General features: G+C 40.7%; 1 protein-coding gene across 1 annotated transcript; it reads left to right on the plus strand.

The window, feature by feature from the left end:
* Nucleotides 1–24: 24 nt before the first annotated feature.
* LOC127766403 (uncharacterized) lies at nucleotides 25–15,211 on the plus strand. Its single transcript, XM_052291448.1, has 35 exons — nucleotides 25–884; nucleotides 983–1,071; nucleotides 1,698–1,805; nucleotides 1,933–2,040; nucleotides 2,270–2,360; nucleotides 2,619–2,671; nucleotides 4,142–4,204; nucleotides 4,911–4,955; nucleotides 5,078–5,113; nucleotides 5,496–5,551; nucleotides 6,473–6,554; nucleotides 6,660–6,776; nucleotides 6,859–6,952; nucleotides 7,334–7,484; nucleotides 7,602–7,839; nucleotides 7,986–8,186; nucleotides 8,272–8,357; nucleotides 8,452–8,550; nucleotides 9,742–10,144; nucleotides 10,250–10,297; nucleotides 10,437–10,472; nucleotides 10,576–10,650; nucleotides 10,960–11,084; nucleotides 11,322–11,421; nucleotides 11,517–11,688; nucleotides 11,940–12,058; nucleotides 12,261–12,371; nucleotides 12,446–12,590; nucleotides 12,733–12,865; nucleotides 12,938–13,013; nucleotides 13,534–13,599; nucleotides 13,701–13,808; nucleotides 14,143–14,250; nucleotides 14,341–14,538; nucleotides 14,736–15,211. The coding sequence occupies exons 1-35, from the start codon at nucleotides 83–85 to the stop codon at nucleotides 14,982–14,984; spliced, it is 4,791 nt and encodes a 1,596-aa protein (XP_052147408.1). The 5' UTR covers nucleotides 25–82; the 3' UTR covers nucleotides 14,985–15,211.
* The last annotated feature ends 1,768 nt before the right edge of the window (nucleotides 15,212–16,979 follow it).

Consider the following 16,979-nt stretch of genomic DNA (forward strand, 5'->3'; position numbering starts at 1 on the left):
CCATTTTTTTTTCTCTCTCTCCCCCCTTCCAACGAGCACGTTCCCCGTCCTCCTCCTCCGCCCCACCTCGCGTGGCACGCCCATGGCCTTCTCCCCGCGCTCGCCGTGGTCGCGCTCCAGGAAGCCCGACGTGTACTCCACCGTCGTCGTCCACGGGGACGACGACGACGACGACGCCCGCGGCGGCGGCGGCGGCGGCCGCCATGCCCTCGCGGAGGATGACGAGGAGGAGGACCCGTCGTCGCTGCCCCCGCTCCTCCAGCGCCTCCCCAAGGACTTCGGCGGCGGAGCCTCCTTCGACGAGTACGACGACCCCTACTCGTCGGACCTCGACGACGCCTCGCTCTCCGCCACCGTCGTCGTCAAGCGCGGCGCCCCCGCCTCCACCTCGGCCTCCTCCCGATCCCCGTTCCTGGATCTGCGCCGCTCCAGCCCCCGTGCCGCCGAGGTCGACCCGTACTCCACCTTCGTGGTACACGGCACCGCCCGCTCCGGCGGCGCCTCCAGCCCGCGGGAATCCGCCTCCGGCACATTCGTCCGCCGCTCCGGTGGTTCCTCCAGCCCCCGCGAGTCCGTGTCCGGCACATTCATCCGCCGCACGGGCAGCCCCTCCAGCCCCCACGAGTCGATCTCCGGCACCTTCATCCACCACACCAGCGGCGCCTCTAGCCCCCGCGACACTGCCCAGGGTGGCGGAGGGTTTGGTTCCTCGTTCTGGAGCCCTGCGGTGGGGCAGTCCGAGGAGCTCCGGCAACCGGCGCTTCTTGTGCAGCAGCAGCACCAGCAACAGCAGAATTCGAGGCGGAAACCATCGGTGAGCTCTGTGCCGGAGAGTGTTACCAGGGAGGATCCTTCCACTAAGTATGAGCTGCTCCATGAGCTTGGTGCGCCTCTTGTTTGGGATTATATTTCCTTTTTGTTTATAATTCTTCCCAATTATTCCGAGCTGTTTGCATAAGCACAACTCAATTGATGAATGCAGGTAAAGGTTCCTATGGTGCAGTGTACAAAGCAAGGGATCTCAGAACACAGGAGCTTGTGGCTATCAAGATCATCTCCTTGACAGAAGGGGTTGGTTTTATAAATTTCAGTTGAGATTGTAAATAACGTCACACTAGTTAGCTGGCACGTGTACAGAATATTCAAATTATAACGTGTATGAAATAAAGACAAACTAAATATTCTGTCTAGTCAATAGTCCCTCTGTTCACGTATATATATCATGTTTGTTTGTTTTTTTTAAAACTTGTATTTATTGTCTCTAATGCAAGAGTTCTACTGCACATTGTCATGTCATATATTACATGATTACATTTTGCAAGATGATTCCAGTGGCATTATTGTCATGTAGCTAGTTTATATACTTCAATCACATATTGAATTCTAAAGTTTAAAACATTGACCACACATGCATGAATTCCACAATGGCCTACCTATATTAGGAGATATAGGGAGGGAGTACTAGCCATCTAATATGGTTAGAACAAAAACACATTTTAATACAAAAAGTTTATCATTATTTATTTTCACGACTTCTTTGTTTCCTACTCTGCCCCACTTGCATATTGACATCGTGTTGTGACTTGTGAGCATTTAACTTTCGTGGATTAAATTGTGACTCTGACAGAATACACAAAAGGAAATCCCATTATGACCCTTCGTGTTTCTTCAAAGTCTAAACCTGTCTTTGTTATCAGGAAGAAGGATATGAAGACATACGGGGAGAAATTGAGATGCTGCAGCAATGCAGCCATCCGAATGTCGTCCGCTACTTCGGGAGCTACCAAGGAGAAGAATACCTTTGGGTATAATCCAATGTCCTGATAATATATTCTTATAATATTTTGAGATAGCTACACTATTCTTTTTTTTCCTAATATTTGTCTACTTGTGAACTCATTAATTATGTTTGATGTGTGCTTCAATTTGCAGATAGTTATGGAATACTGTGGTGGTGGAAGCGTTGCTGATTTGATAGGCATAACAGAGGAGCCTCTTGATGAATCCCAAATAGCTTATATATGTAGAGAAGCACTAAAGGTTCATTTTTTTCATACTTCATATGACTCAATTGTATGTAGGATTTAACTATTATCTTAAGTAGCTATGAGCTTTGCTACTTTTATTGCATTAAAATTCACCATCAGATTTAACGGTATTCTATTAAGCCGGAATAATGCTACAGATGACCTTTAGAGGCCCAACAAAAAACTGGGCACCCTTATGGTGACCATTTCCAGATATTTTACTTGCATATTTTCTGTTGCAGGGTCTTGCTTACTTGCATTCAATTTTTAAAGTTCATAGAGATATTAAGGGTGGCAATATTCTGCTAACTGAGCAAGGAGAGGTGAAGTTGGGTAAGTCAAGTTGTTCTCTGGACCTCTGGTATGCTTCAATTAAATTGTTAGGGCTTGTTTGGGTAGGGATAGGATGGGTGGGATAAGGATGGAGGTTTACACTGAAGATTGGTGAAAGATGGGGAGGATTACCAACTTCCATTTTCTCAATCCCTGTTCCATGCCTCTATCCCTGAATCCAAATACCCAGTTAGTGTTTATTTGAGCCTACATCTGTGAATTTTACAAGACATCTCACCGAAACGATGTTTCAAACAGGCGATTTTGGGGTAGCTGCCCAGCTGACGAGAACCATGTCAAAGCGCAACACGGTATTCTTCTCAATTGTGTTTGTTTTGCTATTGTATACACAAAGCTGCAGAACCTTAGTTGTTGATTGTTGCGACAAAAAAGGAAGTGGCTGATACTGTGATACAGTTACTGTAGCAGTTACCACAATGGGGGCGTTCCCATTTGTGCACAACCATTTATTGCTATGTTAATTTGATGGGGGAAACGGGCATATGTTTATTTTGGATAGAGTATTTCTCCAAGCTGGTCCTATCAATTTTTATGCCACTTGGGTTCCATCCTATTATAGATGGAACAGGGGATGTACTTATGGCTTGTCCCCCAAATATCACCTCATAAGTATCCTCACCGACCCTTTTCACACGTTTCCAACCATTCAGCTATTGCCCTGCGCTTTAGTGCTATGAGGATCTATTTCTTTGCCTCCAGGCATGAGGTGAGAGAGGTATTTTGTTGCAGGCTGGTAAAATTGGGGGAGAAGTGGGAGAAAGATGGAGGGGAAACCATGGCGCAGGCATGTAGTGCACAAATTTTGAGCTTTATGGGTGTGTACAAAAGGGTGACATTAGCTGTCTATAAGAGATGTCACAGTCGATCTTTTTTATGAGGTGGAGGAAAGAGGTACAAGAGAGAGGGAGAGGGAGAGAGTCTCAGCAGAAGAAAAAAAAGCTGTGTGGATGTCATCTGCATTGTGTGGCCTCATTTTTCTAAATTTGTGCCATAGTTAGGATCCTTTACAGGTTAATTGAGAGTTGAGATAATCCATTGTGTTTATTGTCTAAGAATGACCTAGATGGTTAGTACAGACAACAGTAGTCGAGCACCATTGTACATGACATAAGAGTATACCATCTCTTATATCTTTATGACTATGTTTCTGTCTTTTTTCGTAGTTGTCGTTCATCTCTTTTCTATGAGCAGAATAAGCAGCCACTTCTAAAAAACACACATTGACTTTGTCAGATTTACATACCATGCGCTAAGACTGTATCCCACATACATCAGCTTGCTTATCACCAATTTTGAATACTGGAATGTTGACTTGCTAATCTACTGACATCAAAACACAAAGATATCCAAACTGGCGGGGATATAATTCTACGAGTGCACGAATCATTTTGCTAGCTACTCCCTCCGTTCCATAATATAAGGCACAACTACTTTTTTTTATGTTCCATAATATAAGGCATGCATGCATGCATGCATACAATTAATTAGGACCTCTTCTCCATTAAATTATTACTTTTTTTTAAATTCTCCATCCTTAGTATCTCTAATTCTATTGGATGCATGCATCATATTTATTAGGGTGATCCAAACTAGGAGATGATAATAATTGTTTCTTGGTCTTTGGGTTAAGGGTGGTTGTGCCTTATATTTTGGAACGGAGGGAGTAATATTTTTGGGGGGTTGCATTTTCACAAAGCATATATCTTAACCGCACACATGCAAATTTTTGTAATTCAGTGTTTTATGTTTATGCCTGTCAGTTCATTGGCACTCCACATTGGATGGCACCTGAGGTTATTCAAGAAAGTCGCTATGATGGAAAGGTACTCTCTCTCTCTCTCTCTCTCTCTCTCATGCACATTCACAATTATGAATGTGAGTGCATTGTTTTCCATTATATTTATATAACTACTCCCTCCTTCCAAAAAGACCTATTTCATTCTTTGGTTTTTCCAAAAGTCTAAGTCCTATTTGTAGTCGCTATGTGCTAAATTAAATTGTTGAGCGGAACCCAAGAAGCCATTTTAGTACTTATTGGTTGCATGTTCATTGGTTTTGTCACATGGTGAATGAATTAATTACTTCTTGGTCTTGGTGCAAAAAGAAATAGGACTTAGACTTTTGGATGGAGGGAGTACTAGGTTACTGCAGATGATGCATTCTAGCAATATTTATGCATTTTGCATTCGGATTAGGAGCTTCGAAGTCTCTGCTTTGAGATTCTTTGCAGGAATATTTGTCTACTTGGCTTTGGCATAAACGTTCTCTTTAAAAGCCACATGAAAAAGTTGTACCTTGGGTTTTGGACATATAAGTTTTTTAGTTTGTACTGTACTAAACATGTGATGTCTTTTTTTTGGTACTTTCCTTGATGGTTCCTGAAGAGAAAAGTTAATACCTGATAGTTTAAACTTCTAAGGAACACACCAATGTCACAGCGTTGAGGAAATACAGTTTGAATTTTCTCCTTCTTCCACTGTTGTAGCAAAGCTAATAATGCATGCTTGTTTTTCCCTTTTCAATATCCAGGTAGATGTGTGGGCATTAGGTGTATCTGCAATTGAAATGGCAGAGGTAGGAAACATCATTTGGTCCTTCCTTTTGAAACTGTATAGTTGTTCATTTAACCTACTAGTTCTGTGATGGATAAATATTTATCCTTAATCAAATTTTTTTTGTGGTGTCTCTGACTGTAGGGTATGCCACCGAGATCCACCGTGCATCCAATGAGAGTAAGAAGAAGACTTCTTGATTCATTTAAGTGGTTATAAATTTATCATAGCTACTTTGATGCATTTTGCTTTGAATCCCTTTGCTATTCTATGTATCCTGGTTTCAGTGATGAATTTTCCTGCTATCAGTTATTTCCTCTCTTTTTCCCAATAATGTTTCATGCATCATTATATTTCTTTTAACTATTTGGTTGTATTCCATGGATGCATGGATATATCATATATTCTTAAATAAGCGAATCGAAGCTGTTGTGATCCCTGAATCATTTGTTTCTTCACTTCTTGCTATATATTTGATAAAACCATAGATTTTTTTTTATTCCATCATTCTGCTTGAAGGTTGAAGCTTGAGCTAATTACATATCTTTTGCCCTTACTGCAGGTGATCTTTATGATATCTAGTGAACCCGCACCAATGCTCGAGGATAAGGAGAAGTGGTGAGTGCCATCTAATACACCATGAACTGTTGTGCTTCTCTGAGTACCTCAGTACCAGGAACAGCTGATAAGAGCATGGCTATAAAACTTTCAGACCAGAGATCATTTCAAGGCTCCTGTTTCTTTTGATCTGTGAAGAAATTATAACAGTGTCAGCTGTGACCTATTTATCAAGGAATAAACTATACATTTTTTTTTGTGCGTGTTGGTTACTATAGTTAGCAGGTTTCAAAACCGAGGCTGAACCAATTGTCCATCAATATTATTATTTCCCTGCACATAACAATTTAGTCATCACGTATTTGACATAAATTATGATTAAACTCCTCTAGAGCAAACCTTATGAGCCGAACCATTTGGAATGAGCTGGTGGAAAACTACAGTAGAAGCATCAATATATGGTGTCTTTTTAATTTATACTAATTGAGGTGGCACTTTGTGAAGTTCTTATATGCTAATCTCCTGCCTCTATAATCAAGTGCACTGTCTGTCATGAATTAGGAGCCCATCACAGGTACAGTTTGACACAATTGTACCAAGCAAATATGTTGATGCTGATGTAGTTAACACAAACAAGATGCACTTCAGTCAACAGTATCAACCATTGACTCCTTTGCCTATGTTCATTCCATTCAATATATTTAGATTCTCATGCTTTCGTGTGGATAAGGTGGCTATTTTTATGTTTGCCTTCTACACTATTGTTGTTGTAGGTTTTCAAACTCTAGTCTTAGATATTTATGTCAAAATCTAACTTGGGCATGAACAAATGACAAGTGTATTCTAAAAGTAGTCAAACTTTAATTTACCCCCTTTGCTCATCCACTAATTCTTGTTATTAGCTATTTCTTTGGTCAAGGGCATCAAATGAAACGTTCTTGAGCATTGGTTGGTCTAAGTTCTTGTTACCCTATCCTTCAGGTCCCTTCTTTTCCATGATTTTATTGCCAAGTGCTTAACAAAAGATCCAAGACTTCGCCCAGCTGCAAGTGAGATGCTGAAGGTACTTCATACTAGCTTAGGTCAACTTTGTTATGCATTTTCATGATTATTTGTTCCTACATTTAATTATGTCACTCTCATCCTCTCCCACCAATTCTTTATGCAGCACAAGTTTATTGAAAAATGCAACCCTGGAGCTTCGAAAATGTTGGCAAAAATCAAGGAAGCAAAGAAGATCAGAGCAAAAGTAGCTGCGGAGACCGAGCTATCTGGCCCTGACAGTGTATGTTAAACTCGATTAATGATATGTGCATTGATTTTTTGTCAATGTGGTATTCTTCTTTTGATGTCTGTAGACAATGCAGGATGCAACTGTTCGAATTAATGATGACTTTGGAGAAACTGTTCCTACAAACCCTCAGCAACAAACAAATCACGAAACATATGATGGTGGGGCAGGTAATTATAAGTGATGACCCTGCAAATATAATAAATCTATATTCCCTCTATATATCCTACACATCAATTTCCGTTTTTCTTTTTTGGAATCTGTTGTTTCATTGGGACTTTCCTCCTTATGCGATCTTTCGTCAAATGTTCCATTCTCCCTCTAGGGTGCTAATGATAAACAGCAAACCTGAAAACCTGATATATGATGTTCATGAGCATTAGGTATTTCTGGTTAACTCCAATTCGTGCAACTTCAAAATTACTTGTCCTTATGACTCTTCTATATAACAAAGTTTTATTTTGATTGAGCACTCAATATTAGTGCTTGCTTTTTTCCCCCAGTCTTGTCCTCTCCACTTGAAACAACCACTAAATCGTTTCTCCTTACAGGTGATTTTGGTACAATGATAGTTCATCCTGAAGATGGCGACGAAGTTGATGAATCACCCATCTTCCCAAGTTCAGAATTCATACCAGGCCTTGGGAGCATAAACTCTTTCACACATGATCCAAAGAGGGCCGAGCTTATTTCAAATTTTTGGTATGATAAACAGAAAATAATTTTGTTCTGTATGTTTTTCATTCAGAAAGCAACATAGCAAAAAACGAAAAGCTTTCTCCCATCAGAAATAAAGTTTATGTATAACATCTTTATCAGGGCGGAGAACACAGCTGATATTGAAGCCAATAAAGAGCAATATCTAGATGAACATCCTGATATGCAGGAAGCAAAAACAATGCCACCTTCAACTGGAACGGTTAAAAAGCTTAAAGTTGCAGAAGGGACTATGCCATGCCATGGTAATCAAGTTAGCTCTGCCTCACCAGGTGTTGCTAGCACAATGACCAAATTAAACAGCAGCCCCAGCCGTAAAGCATTCTCAGTTCAGGATAAGGTATATACTTCGTGGTTGGTTGCCTCAGATATTTAACGTTATAGTTATGAACCAGACCAAAATACTTAGATTAGTAATGCAGTTGTACACCCCTCTCCTTTACCCTTCACAAATTGAAAATGCCTCTATAATTTTCATTTTTGTAGCTCTGGTCAATTTATGCTGCGGGCAACACCGTTCCTATACCATTCCTCAAGGCAATTGACATTTCACCACTAGCTCTAGTATCAGATAGTGTAGTAGGAAATGGCCTAGCTGGGTCAAATAGAACTGATGCATTGGAGGCAGTTAGGGAGCTTTTCAGTGGTGATGGGCAGACAAAGAAAGGGCGCAAAGGGCAAAATGAGGTATGATTCAGACCCTTTTTAAAGTAATAGCACTAATTCTCTTGCCCATATGTGTTGTCTCTGATATTGGGTTTACTTGCATTAGGTTCCTCTTCCTCCTGGGGTGCACCACAGATTGACCACAAGTCCCACATTGATGAACCTGGCCCAAGCCCTTGCTTACCACAAAACGTGAGTTGTCTGCACCGATGTTTGTTTCTTTTACACAAAAATTAAAGTAATTGAACAGATTTTTATGCATTTCTTCCATAAATATTTGGCACAGGTGTTACGAGGACATGCCTCTGCAAGATTCGCAAGCAACGCAAGAGCAGCAGACAATACAGAACCTTTGTGATACACTTCGAACCATCCTGAGACTCTAGTCTGTGGACATGCATGAGTAAAAGATACGACCTTGGAGCATTTCGAACATCGAAATGCTGCGCCGAGTAAAGGGCTGATTTTGGCTTCTCAATTTGATGCCGAGATCGATCCGGCCAGTGTGTAGGGTAAGTCTGTAACCAAAAGCAGGCACGGCATGGTGCGTACTGCAGAACAATGCTGACGGAGCTTGCCATTAGCTTATAGATGCTGGGTGACCTTGAAGCTGGATAGGCGGAAGGAATTCCTGTTTTGGAGATGGAAATTTTGTCTGATGTTAATAGCAGGTATTTATGTGGGCAGTGTATGTAGAGATTGCATTCGACCTTTTGCTAATCAAATTTTGCGGCTCAAATGGTGACGTGTACTCAGGCTTTGTATTTTTAACATATTTCATTTGTTTTTCCCAAGAATAAAGAGAAATAGTATTAGTACCTATGGTATTCTATCCGTTGTCAGATGAAAAGAGCATGAGTGCTGTCCATGAACCCAGTTCCTCCTGATCGATGGCTTGAGTGTTGTGTATGTTGACCGAAATCTATACTGTAGCACTATGTTGACCAAAATCTGGAGCGGCACGGTTCGTGCTGTTACAGGGCGTCTCCGGAACGAAGTCTATTGGCTCCAGCTTTCTTGCAAAGAAAGATGCACAGCGAAAAGTCTATGGTCCATTGTTCCACTTCCACAAAGTTGATGTAAGTACCCAAATTGCCAAATCATACCGACAGACGACAGTTTGTATTTATCAGTACAAAACTTTGTTATCGAAAGATATCGAGGCCTCCTTTAGAATGGAGATATTTAAAGATAATTTGAGAAGATTTTTAGTTAACTTTTATAGACAATGTAAAATTCCTACTCGCGCTGGAGTGACACTATGATTTAGATTACCAAAATAACCTGTCTCGCAGAGAAGACACTAAAGGTGAGAACTAGAGAATACAATAACATTTCCTGTGATGAAGTTGTGCGAATGCGACCCTACCTATCTTTATATAAATTCGATGTATCCATGTCCATTTACCCAGGGCATATGCTTTACGGATTTCATTAGGCGCACATGCTATCATAGCTGCTGTTTTGTTGGGTATATCGAATCGAAGAAGAGACATTCGAATAGTGCGCATCATGGTGGTAGCCTGGTAGGATCCCGGTTTGCCTTAAAAAAAGTTTGAATCCTTCCAGTAGCGAGTGGCGATGCGGTGCACCGGGATTGGGGAGGGAGCCACAGCCAGCCGCCAGGTGATACCTGTCTCGGTTGCGCTCGCCCTCCCGCCTGTCCTGCACCCGCGCCGGTGCGATGCTGCGGAGCATGTGAATGTGTCCATCGGCGCACGCCGCAACAGCACACGCCACGAGGCAAACACAGTACGGTACAAAAAAGGCGCATCCCATCCCACTGTCTCTCGCTCGCCTCGTCAAGTCAGTCTCCCTCTCCCCGCGCGGCCGCGCCCCACCCACACAAACCCTCCACCACCACCCACCCACCCATCCGTTGGCCACCGGCGGCGGGGGCGGAGGGCGGCGGGCCGGCGGCCATGGGGAAGAACCTGCGTATCAAGACCGGCAACCGCGCCCCGCTCCTCGCCCAGGGGGTGTGTTCCCGTTCCCCGCCTTTCTGTCTCTTCTCCCTGTATCTCTCTCTCTCTCTCTCTCTGCTTTTGCGCGGCTAATTCTGCTTCCGTGTGGCTCGATCGCAGGAGACGTCGAGGGCGCTCTCCGATCTCGAGGAGGGGAGCAACGTCCAGGTTCGGAGCCGAATCCGCTTTCCTCGATTGCACCCGAGTGGTGCAGCTGCTGCTAGAGCGATGCCCCGATGGCTAAATGGCTAATTTGATTTCATTTTTTTTTCTCTTTTGCCCCTTTGTCTGATTGTGATCATCTCAGCCAGCGAACGTCGGGTTCTGCCGCGTCATCAAGTTGGTGAGTCCATGCTCTGCACTAGACGAGGGAAAAAAAAACATTCTGGTTATTTTTGATGATGCGGTTGATTAATTGCTGAACACGTGAGCCATATGGGTTGCAGGCGAGGCATGACGCGGGGAAGCTGGTTATTGCCACCATGGCGCTGCTCGTCGCTTCGCTCAGTAACATTCTCGTTGTAAGTACTCGCCACTTGTTGATTGAGTCAGAGCCAATTTAAGCTCTGTTGTGTTGTTCTGATACCGAAACTGCGAAAGCACGATACATTGGTTCTTGTAAACAAAGGTCTTTTAAAAAAAAGCTGAAATAGTACATAATTATGGGAGTCTCATTTGATCTTTGACCTAACACTATAACAATCTGAAGAGTTATTTTTATATCTGAAAAGTGTAGAGCAGGATCAAAGGGTGTTGCAGCTCTTATCTCAGTATCATTGTTGCACATTTTTCTTGTTGTAATGTTTGGATCATCTTGTGCTATCCCACAGCCGAAATATGGTGGAAAGATAATTGACATTGTTTCAAGAGATGTTCGGCGTCCAGAAGATAAAGCTCAAGCCCTAGATGATGTGACGGGCACAATATTGTATATTGTCATAATCGTCGTAACTGGGTATCTTCTTGAAAACCTTGAATTAATATTGTAAAGATGCACTCTGTCTATGTCATTACCAACTTTCGTTTGTTCAGGACAAATCTGGTAGGTCTAACATGCTGCAATTTTTAATTAGTAATTATTAAACCATTAATATCTAATACTACACATTTTTAGAAAGTAATTAACACTAATGTGATAAACAAAAGTGGTATTATTTACGGAAATTTCATCAGTCAACTGCCCCTGTTTCAGTTCAGTTTGCACAGCGCTTCGGGCATGGCTATTCAATTCTGCTAGTGAGAGAGTAGTTGCTCGACTGAGGAAGGACTTGTTTAGTCATCTAGTAAATCAGGCAAGTACCTTACTTCCATCGAAATTTTTTCAGTGTTAAAGAAGTATTGCATGCAGCTATATTCATTCTCAACAGCTTATCTTGTGCAAACACAGGAAATAGCATTTTTTGATGTCACTAGAACAGGAGAGCTATTAAGCAGGCTTTCTGAAGATACGCAAATAATAAAGAATGCTGCTACAACTAACCTTTCAGAAGCATTGCGCAATATTACTACTACGTCTATTGGTCTTGGTTTTATGTTTGCAACTTCATGGAAATTAACATGTAAGTTCATCAATTCCAAATGTTTTTTTTTTGCTATATTTAAAGAACTTGCTGGTATTTTATTTTGGTTTTGTGAGGCTTAATTATGTACTTTGGCTTCATATGCTTAACTTAAACTTTTCAGATTAGCATTATTTTCCTTTCAAATCACTAAAGTGTGTTTGTCTTTTGATTTTATACAATTACTGTCTCACTGTGTATGTGTGATCTCTGTAAAACTGAAGTAAACCTCATTCCTACTTTCTTCACAGTGCTGGCACTTGTAATTGTTCCGGTTATATCAATTGCTGTGCGCAAATTTGGACGCTTTCTTCGTGAACTTTCACATCAGACACAGGCAGCAGCTGCTGTTGCTTCATCCATAGCCGAGGTTTGTAGCATCAGAACATCCCGTTGTAGTTCATTGAGAATTTGAGCAAGTTAGTTTTTTTATTGAATCTTTTTTTCTTTAGGTGCCATCACCAAATATAAAAACCAAATATGTGTTTTAGTTTGATTGCTAGCATATGGTAGAAGTAAAATCCTAGGCTCTTCATTTTTGTTCCTTGACAAATCTATCTAATTGTGTTCAGGAATCTTTTGGTGCCATTCGCACAGTAAGATCGTTTGCTCAGGAGAGTCATGAAGTCTTACGATATGGTGAGAAAGTAGATGAGACACTGAAACTCGGTCTCAAGCAAGCTGTGAGTACACTACCATTAATGTAAAATCAGCGACTTATGGCACAACCGATCTGATTCAACGCATTCTTTTGTAGAAAGTTGTTGGCATGTTTTCTGGAGGGCTCAATGCAGCATCAACCCTATCAGTGGTCATTGTAGTTATTTATGGCGCTAACTTAACCATCAACGGTTACATGACAACTGGTTCTCTCACATCGTTCATTTTGTACAGCCTTACAGGTATTGTTCAGTTTTGTGGGTATTGTGTTACTGGACCTAATGATACCATATATTATATAACTTCACATCTAGAAGTCGTCACTGGCCATCATGTTTGGTATGTTTTGATCTTTCTGAACAAATATATTTCTTGCATATGCAGTTGGGTCGTCAGTCTCTGCCTTGTCAGGACTATACACAACTGTAATGAAAGCATCGGGCGCAAGCCGACGAGTATTTCAACTTCTGGACCGTGTTTCCTCTATGGCAAATTCCGGGGACAGATGCCCAACAAAGTATGTTTCTAATGGTATATCAGCATTCCTGTTTTGTTCTACCTATCGTCTTTGACATTTCGTTTATTCCAGTGAAAATGATGGGGAGGTTGAGCTCGACGATGTCTGGTTTGCATATCCCTCTCGGCCTTCTCATATGATTCTGAAGGTATAATATTTTCTCAACGCATTACTTTGCAGACTCACAGCTGATATGATAACTTAGAATTTTGAAGATTTGATAATTTTCCTAGCATGGTGTATGTCAATAAAAAGCTAGCCATTGAAATTGCATCGCTTATAATTCTTGTTCATTTAGTATCATTGGTTCATTTTTCTGAAAAAAAAAAGTTTAACATTCTGATTCAGATCTTTTACCATGTTTTATCTGCAACATAACAGCAATATCTACTACAAACTTTACCAAATAGAGTATTAGTTTCCTGTCATTGTAGCTGTTTTATATGGAAGAAATGGATAGGTTTGACTTGAAATATCTGAAAGTTTTAGATTGCATGTGGGTTAAATAATTATATGCTTGAACTCATAAAATAAGTAATTACATTAAAATGATATGTATACAATCTTTCAACAGGTTTACCATGAGCATGGAACTTTTTTTTCAACTATGGCAAAATCCACATTGCATATATCAGCTTAAGATTTTATCTAATGCCATCAAATTGCAGGGAATAACGTTGAAGTTAGCACCAGGTTCAAAGGTAGCTCTTGTTGGGCCAAGTGGTGGTGGGAAAGTAAGGACTGTTTTCCTATATGCGAATTACTTGGCATGTTGTTTGGCCGATGAATTTGTTTTTCAATTGCACTTTACAATTTGAACATCACATTTTTGCAGACTACAATAGCAAATTTAATTGAACGGTTTTATGACCCTCTAAAAGGAAGAATCTTGCTTAATGGAGTGCCTTTGCCAGAGATTTCACATCAGTTTCTCCACAGGAAGGTAACGTTTGTGCAACTATTTGTCATATAGTGAACTGTTTACTTGTTATTAACACGGAAACAAGTATTTCTATAGTAACTTCACATATGGTTGTATTGTTAGGTTCACATTCCTAATGGCTGGTTTGATAGTACTTCAAATCTTTGGCCGTAATGTCCTTTAAATTCAGGAATCTTGTAAATCCTGTAAACATGGTTCAACAATATAATCCAGAAGTACTTTAGAATTTAATAACACTCACTTCAATAATTTCGGAACCTTTACAATTAGGAGCTCGTGATAGAAATAGATGTGCATGGTTATCTTAGTTCAGAAAATGTTTGTCTGATTTCAGGTTAGCATTGTTAGTCAGGAGCCTGTGCTCTTTAACTGCTCCATCGAAGAGAATATTGCTTACGGATTAGAGGGCAAAGCCAGCTCTGCTGACGTTGAGAATGCAGCTGTAAGTATCTGTTACAACTACTAACCACGCTGAAATTTTATTTTATTTTTGGAATATCTTACATTCTCATTAGCTAACTTCTGGATGCAGAAAATGGCAAACGCCCACAATTTCATATGCAGTTTTCCAGACCAATACAAGACTGTAGTTGGAGAGCGAGGCATCAGGTTATCAGGTGGGCAGAAGCAGAGAGTCGCCATTGCAAGAGCTTTGCTTATGAACCCTCGAGTGCTCCTCTTGGATGAAGCTACCAGTGCACTAGACGCTGAAAGCGAGTATCTTGTTCAGGTACCTCTATCACACCACCGCTTCTAATTGCTGACCTGATTCCAAGTTTCCAACCAAAAAAAACAAGCAGTTATCTACTTATCTTTCTTCAATGCCCTGATGCCTCTGTACCCATCAACATATGATGATGATATGAACATGCTTGATCTCTTGCTTGGAGAGCCAGAATATGACATGGTTCTTCCTTGATGCCACAGGATGCAATGGACTCTCTGATGAAAGGGAGGACCGTGCTTGTGATAGCTCACCGGCTATCCACCGTCAAGAGCGCCGACACCGTCGCCGTCATCTCCGACGGCCAGATAGTGGAGAGCGGCACGCACAACGAGCTCCTCAGCCGCGATGGCATCTACACGGCCTTGGTGAAGAGGCAGCTGCAAGGGCCAAGGTTCGAAGGCACCAGCAACGCAACAGCCGAGATAGAACCCATAAGCAATGGCCAATAGACAAATATAGCCTCTTCTGCATAGTACTTGATTTTTGTCCCTTCTCCGGGCAGGTGGACACCGTTTCCTGATGATCCACTGAATGTAAACGGATATGAATGCATCCACTCTGAAAATGCCACGCAGTCCCGCACAACAGTACAAACACATTCTAATTGTCACGAGCTGCTGCTGTGTCTTACACAATTAACTCGCTTATTTTTTTATAGAATGTAATTATGCCTTGATTGCGTGATGTTGCGCGGATGGGTAATGACCGCAATCAATATTGTGTTGCTTGATTGCTTCTCACACGACTTAGTAACTCATTCTCTTCGTACGCTATAAGTATATAAATACTTTTAGAAGCTCTAACACATTAAGATTAAGGTTTACTAGAAAAAATACTCATGCGTTGCAACAGGTGAAGTTTATTTTAATCTTATTATTGTTATATGGTTTAGTTAAAATGAAATTCATTGTGGAAGTTCACTTGGATATATATATTTTTAAGAAAATCATGAGCTGCAGTTAGGAGTCCGATGGTCTCAAGTTAGCATGCAAGTTTTTTTAAACAAATTTATTATATGATTTCTTCTGTATTACCAAAAGTGAATGATCTTAAAAACCGACTCAAAAAAGGATCAAATACGGATATGTATTTCCAAAACCAAACGAACTTAAAACCGACTCAGACAGGATGACGTACCAAAATCCTGACAAAAACATCTTCAATTTTTATAATAGTAGAGATAGAGAAGAGATATAGATTAAAAACAAAACATAAAATTAAAACCGACTCAAACACAAATGACGAACCGCAGAAACATCTCCAAATTTAATAACCGACTTAAACACGGATGACGGACCACGAAAACATCTTAAATTTTTATAATAGTAGAGAAGTGAAATCACTTTGACATCCTTGGTAGTTTTACTTCACTGGGAAAGATAACGCTAGGTGATAGCGACTATAAAAAAAATAAATATATGGAAATCATCAGGATGACAGATTTGGGAAGCAGTATTCTTGAAATACAATATTTTGAACAAATTTTAAATGCTAGAAATATTTATATTTGTGAATGAAGGGAGTATCAATTTTAATTTTATAAATAAACTCTAAAATATTATTTTAAAAATGAATCTTTTGATCATGCCATCTGAGTTGATATGGCTGGATAACAGTTACAGTCACGCCATGTCAATGGCAACATACCACATGGCGTTGCAAAAGCCCTTATCACACTACGATTTTTTACCAACTTGAAAACATTGCTTCAATCCACTCTATGGTTGCAAGTTGGGAATCGGGAATAAGTCTCAAAGAGATTGGGTGGCACCTAACCTTGGTTATGCAAAGGTAAGTGTTGATGGATTTTTCTATGTAGAATTCGGCGAAGTAAGAATGGTAACAAAAGCACCTTTTAATGGTTTTGGTAGTTCAATTTTAGTAAATTAGCCAAGGCATAAGGTATGTTTAGATGAATCAGCCCTATTTATTACTTTTGCTACCACTTGCATAGAATATATCATATCCTATAAACCGCTGTGAACAAATGATTTTTCTATTAATAATTGGCCCAACCAATCAAATAATGGGATTTTTTGCACGGTATGAGAGTAGGTCTCTCCTCTATATTAGGAAAAGCAAAAGCTAGACGATTGAGTGAAAGTAGCTCATATTTGGTAAAGTATAAGTAGAAGATCACGCCCAAGCCTAATAGTTCCATTTCAACCTCGAGGGGAATTATGCATACGGGAGTCATGCTGCTACCTTTATAGAATTTATATGGCATGGTGCAAATGTGGAAGAAATGAAGATACTAGTTTGTCGAGAGGTGTTTGCATTGCCTATAGAATGGATTTGGAAAAGATGAATTATTTGTTGGGAAATAACCTCTCGGCTAAGGAAATGAGAGAGAATCACGCGGCCTGTTTCCACCAGTTGGCCCGCGTGATTAACACACATAACTCACGATTAGTTTCCTTCAAGCGCGATGGTTTAGACGCACG

The sequence above is a fragment of the Oryza glaberrima genome, chromosome 3, assembly GCF_000147395.1.
Source record: "Oryza glaberrima chromosome 3, OglaRS2, whole genome shotgun sequence".
Lineage (NCBI taxonomy): Eukaryota > Viridiplantae > Streptophyta > Magnoliopsida > Poales > Poaceae > Oryza > Oryza glaberrima.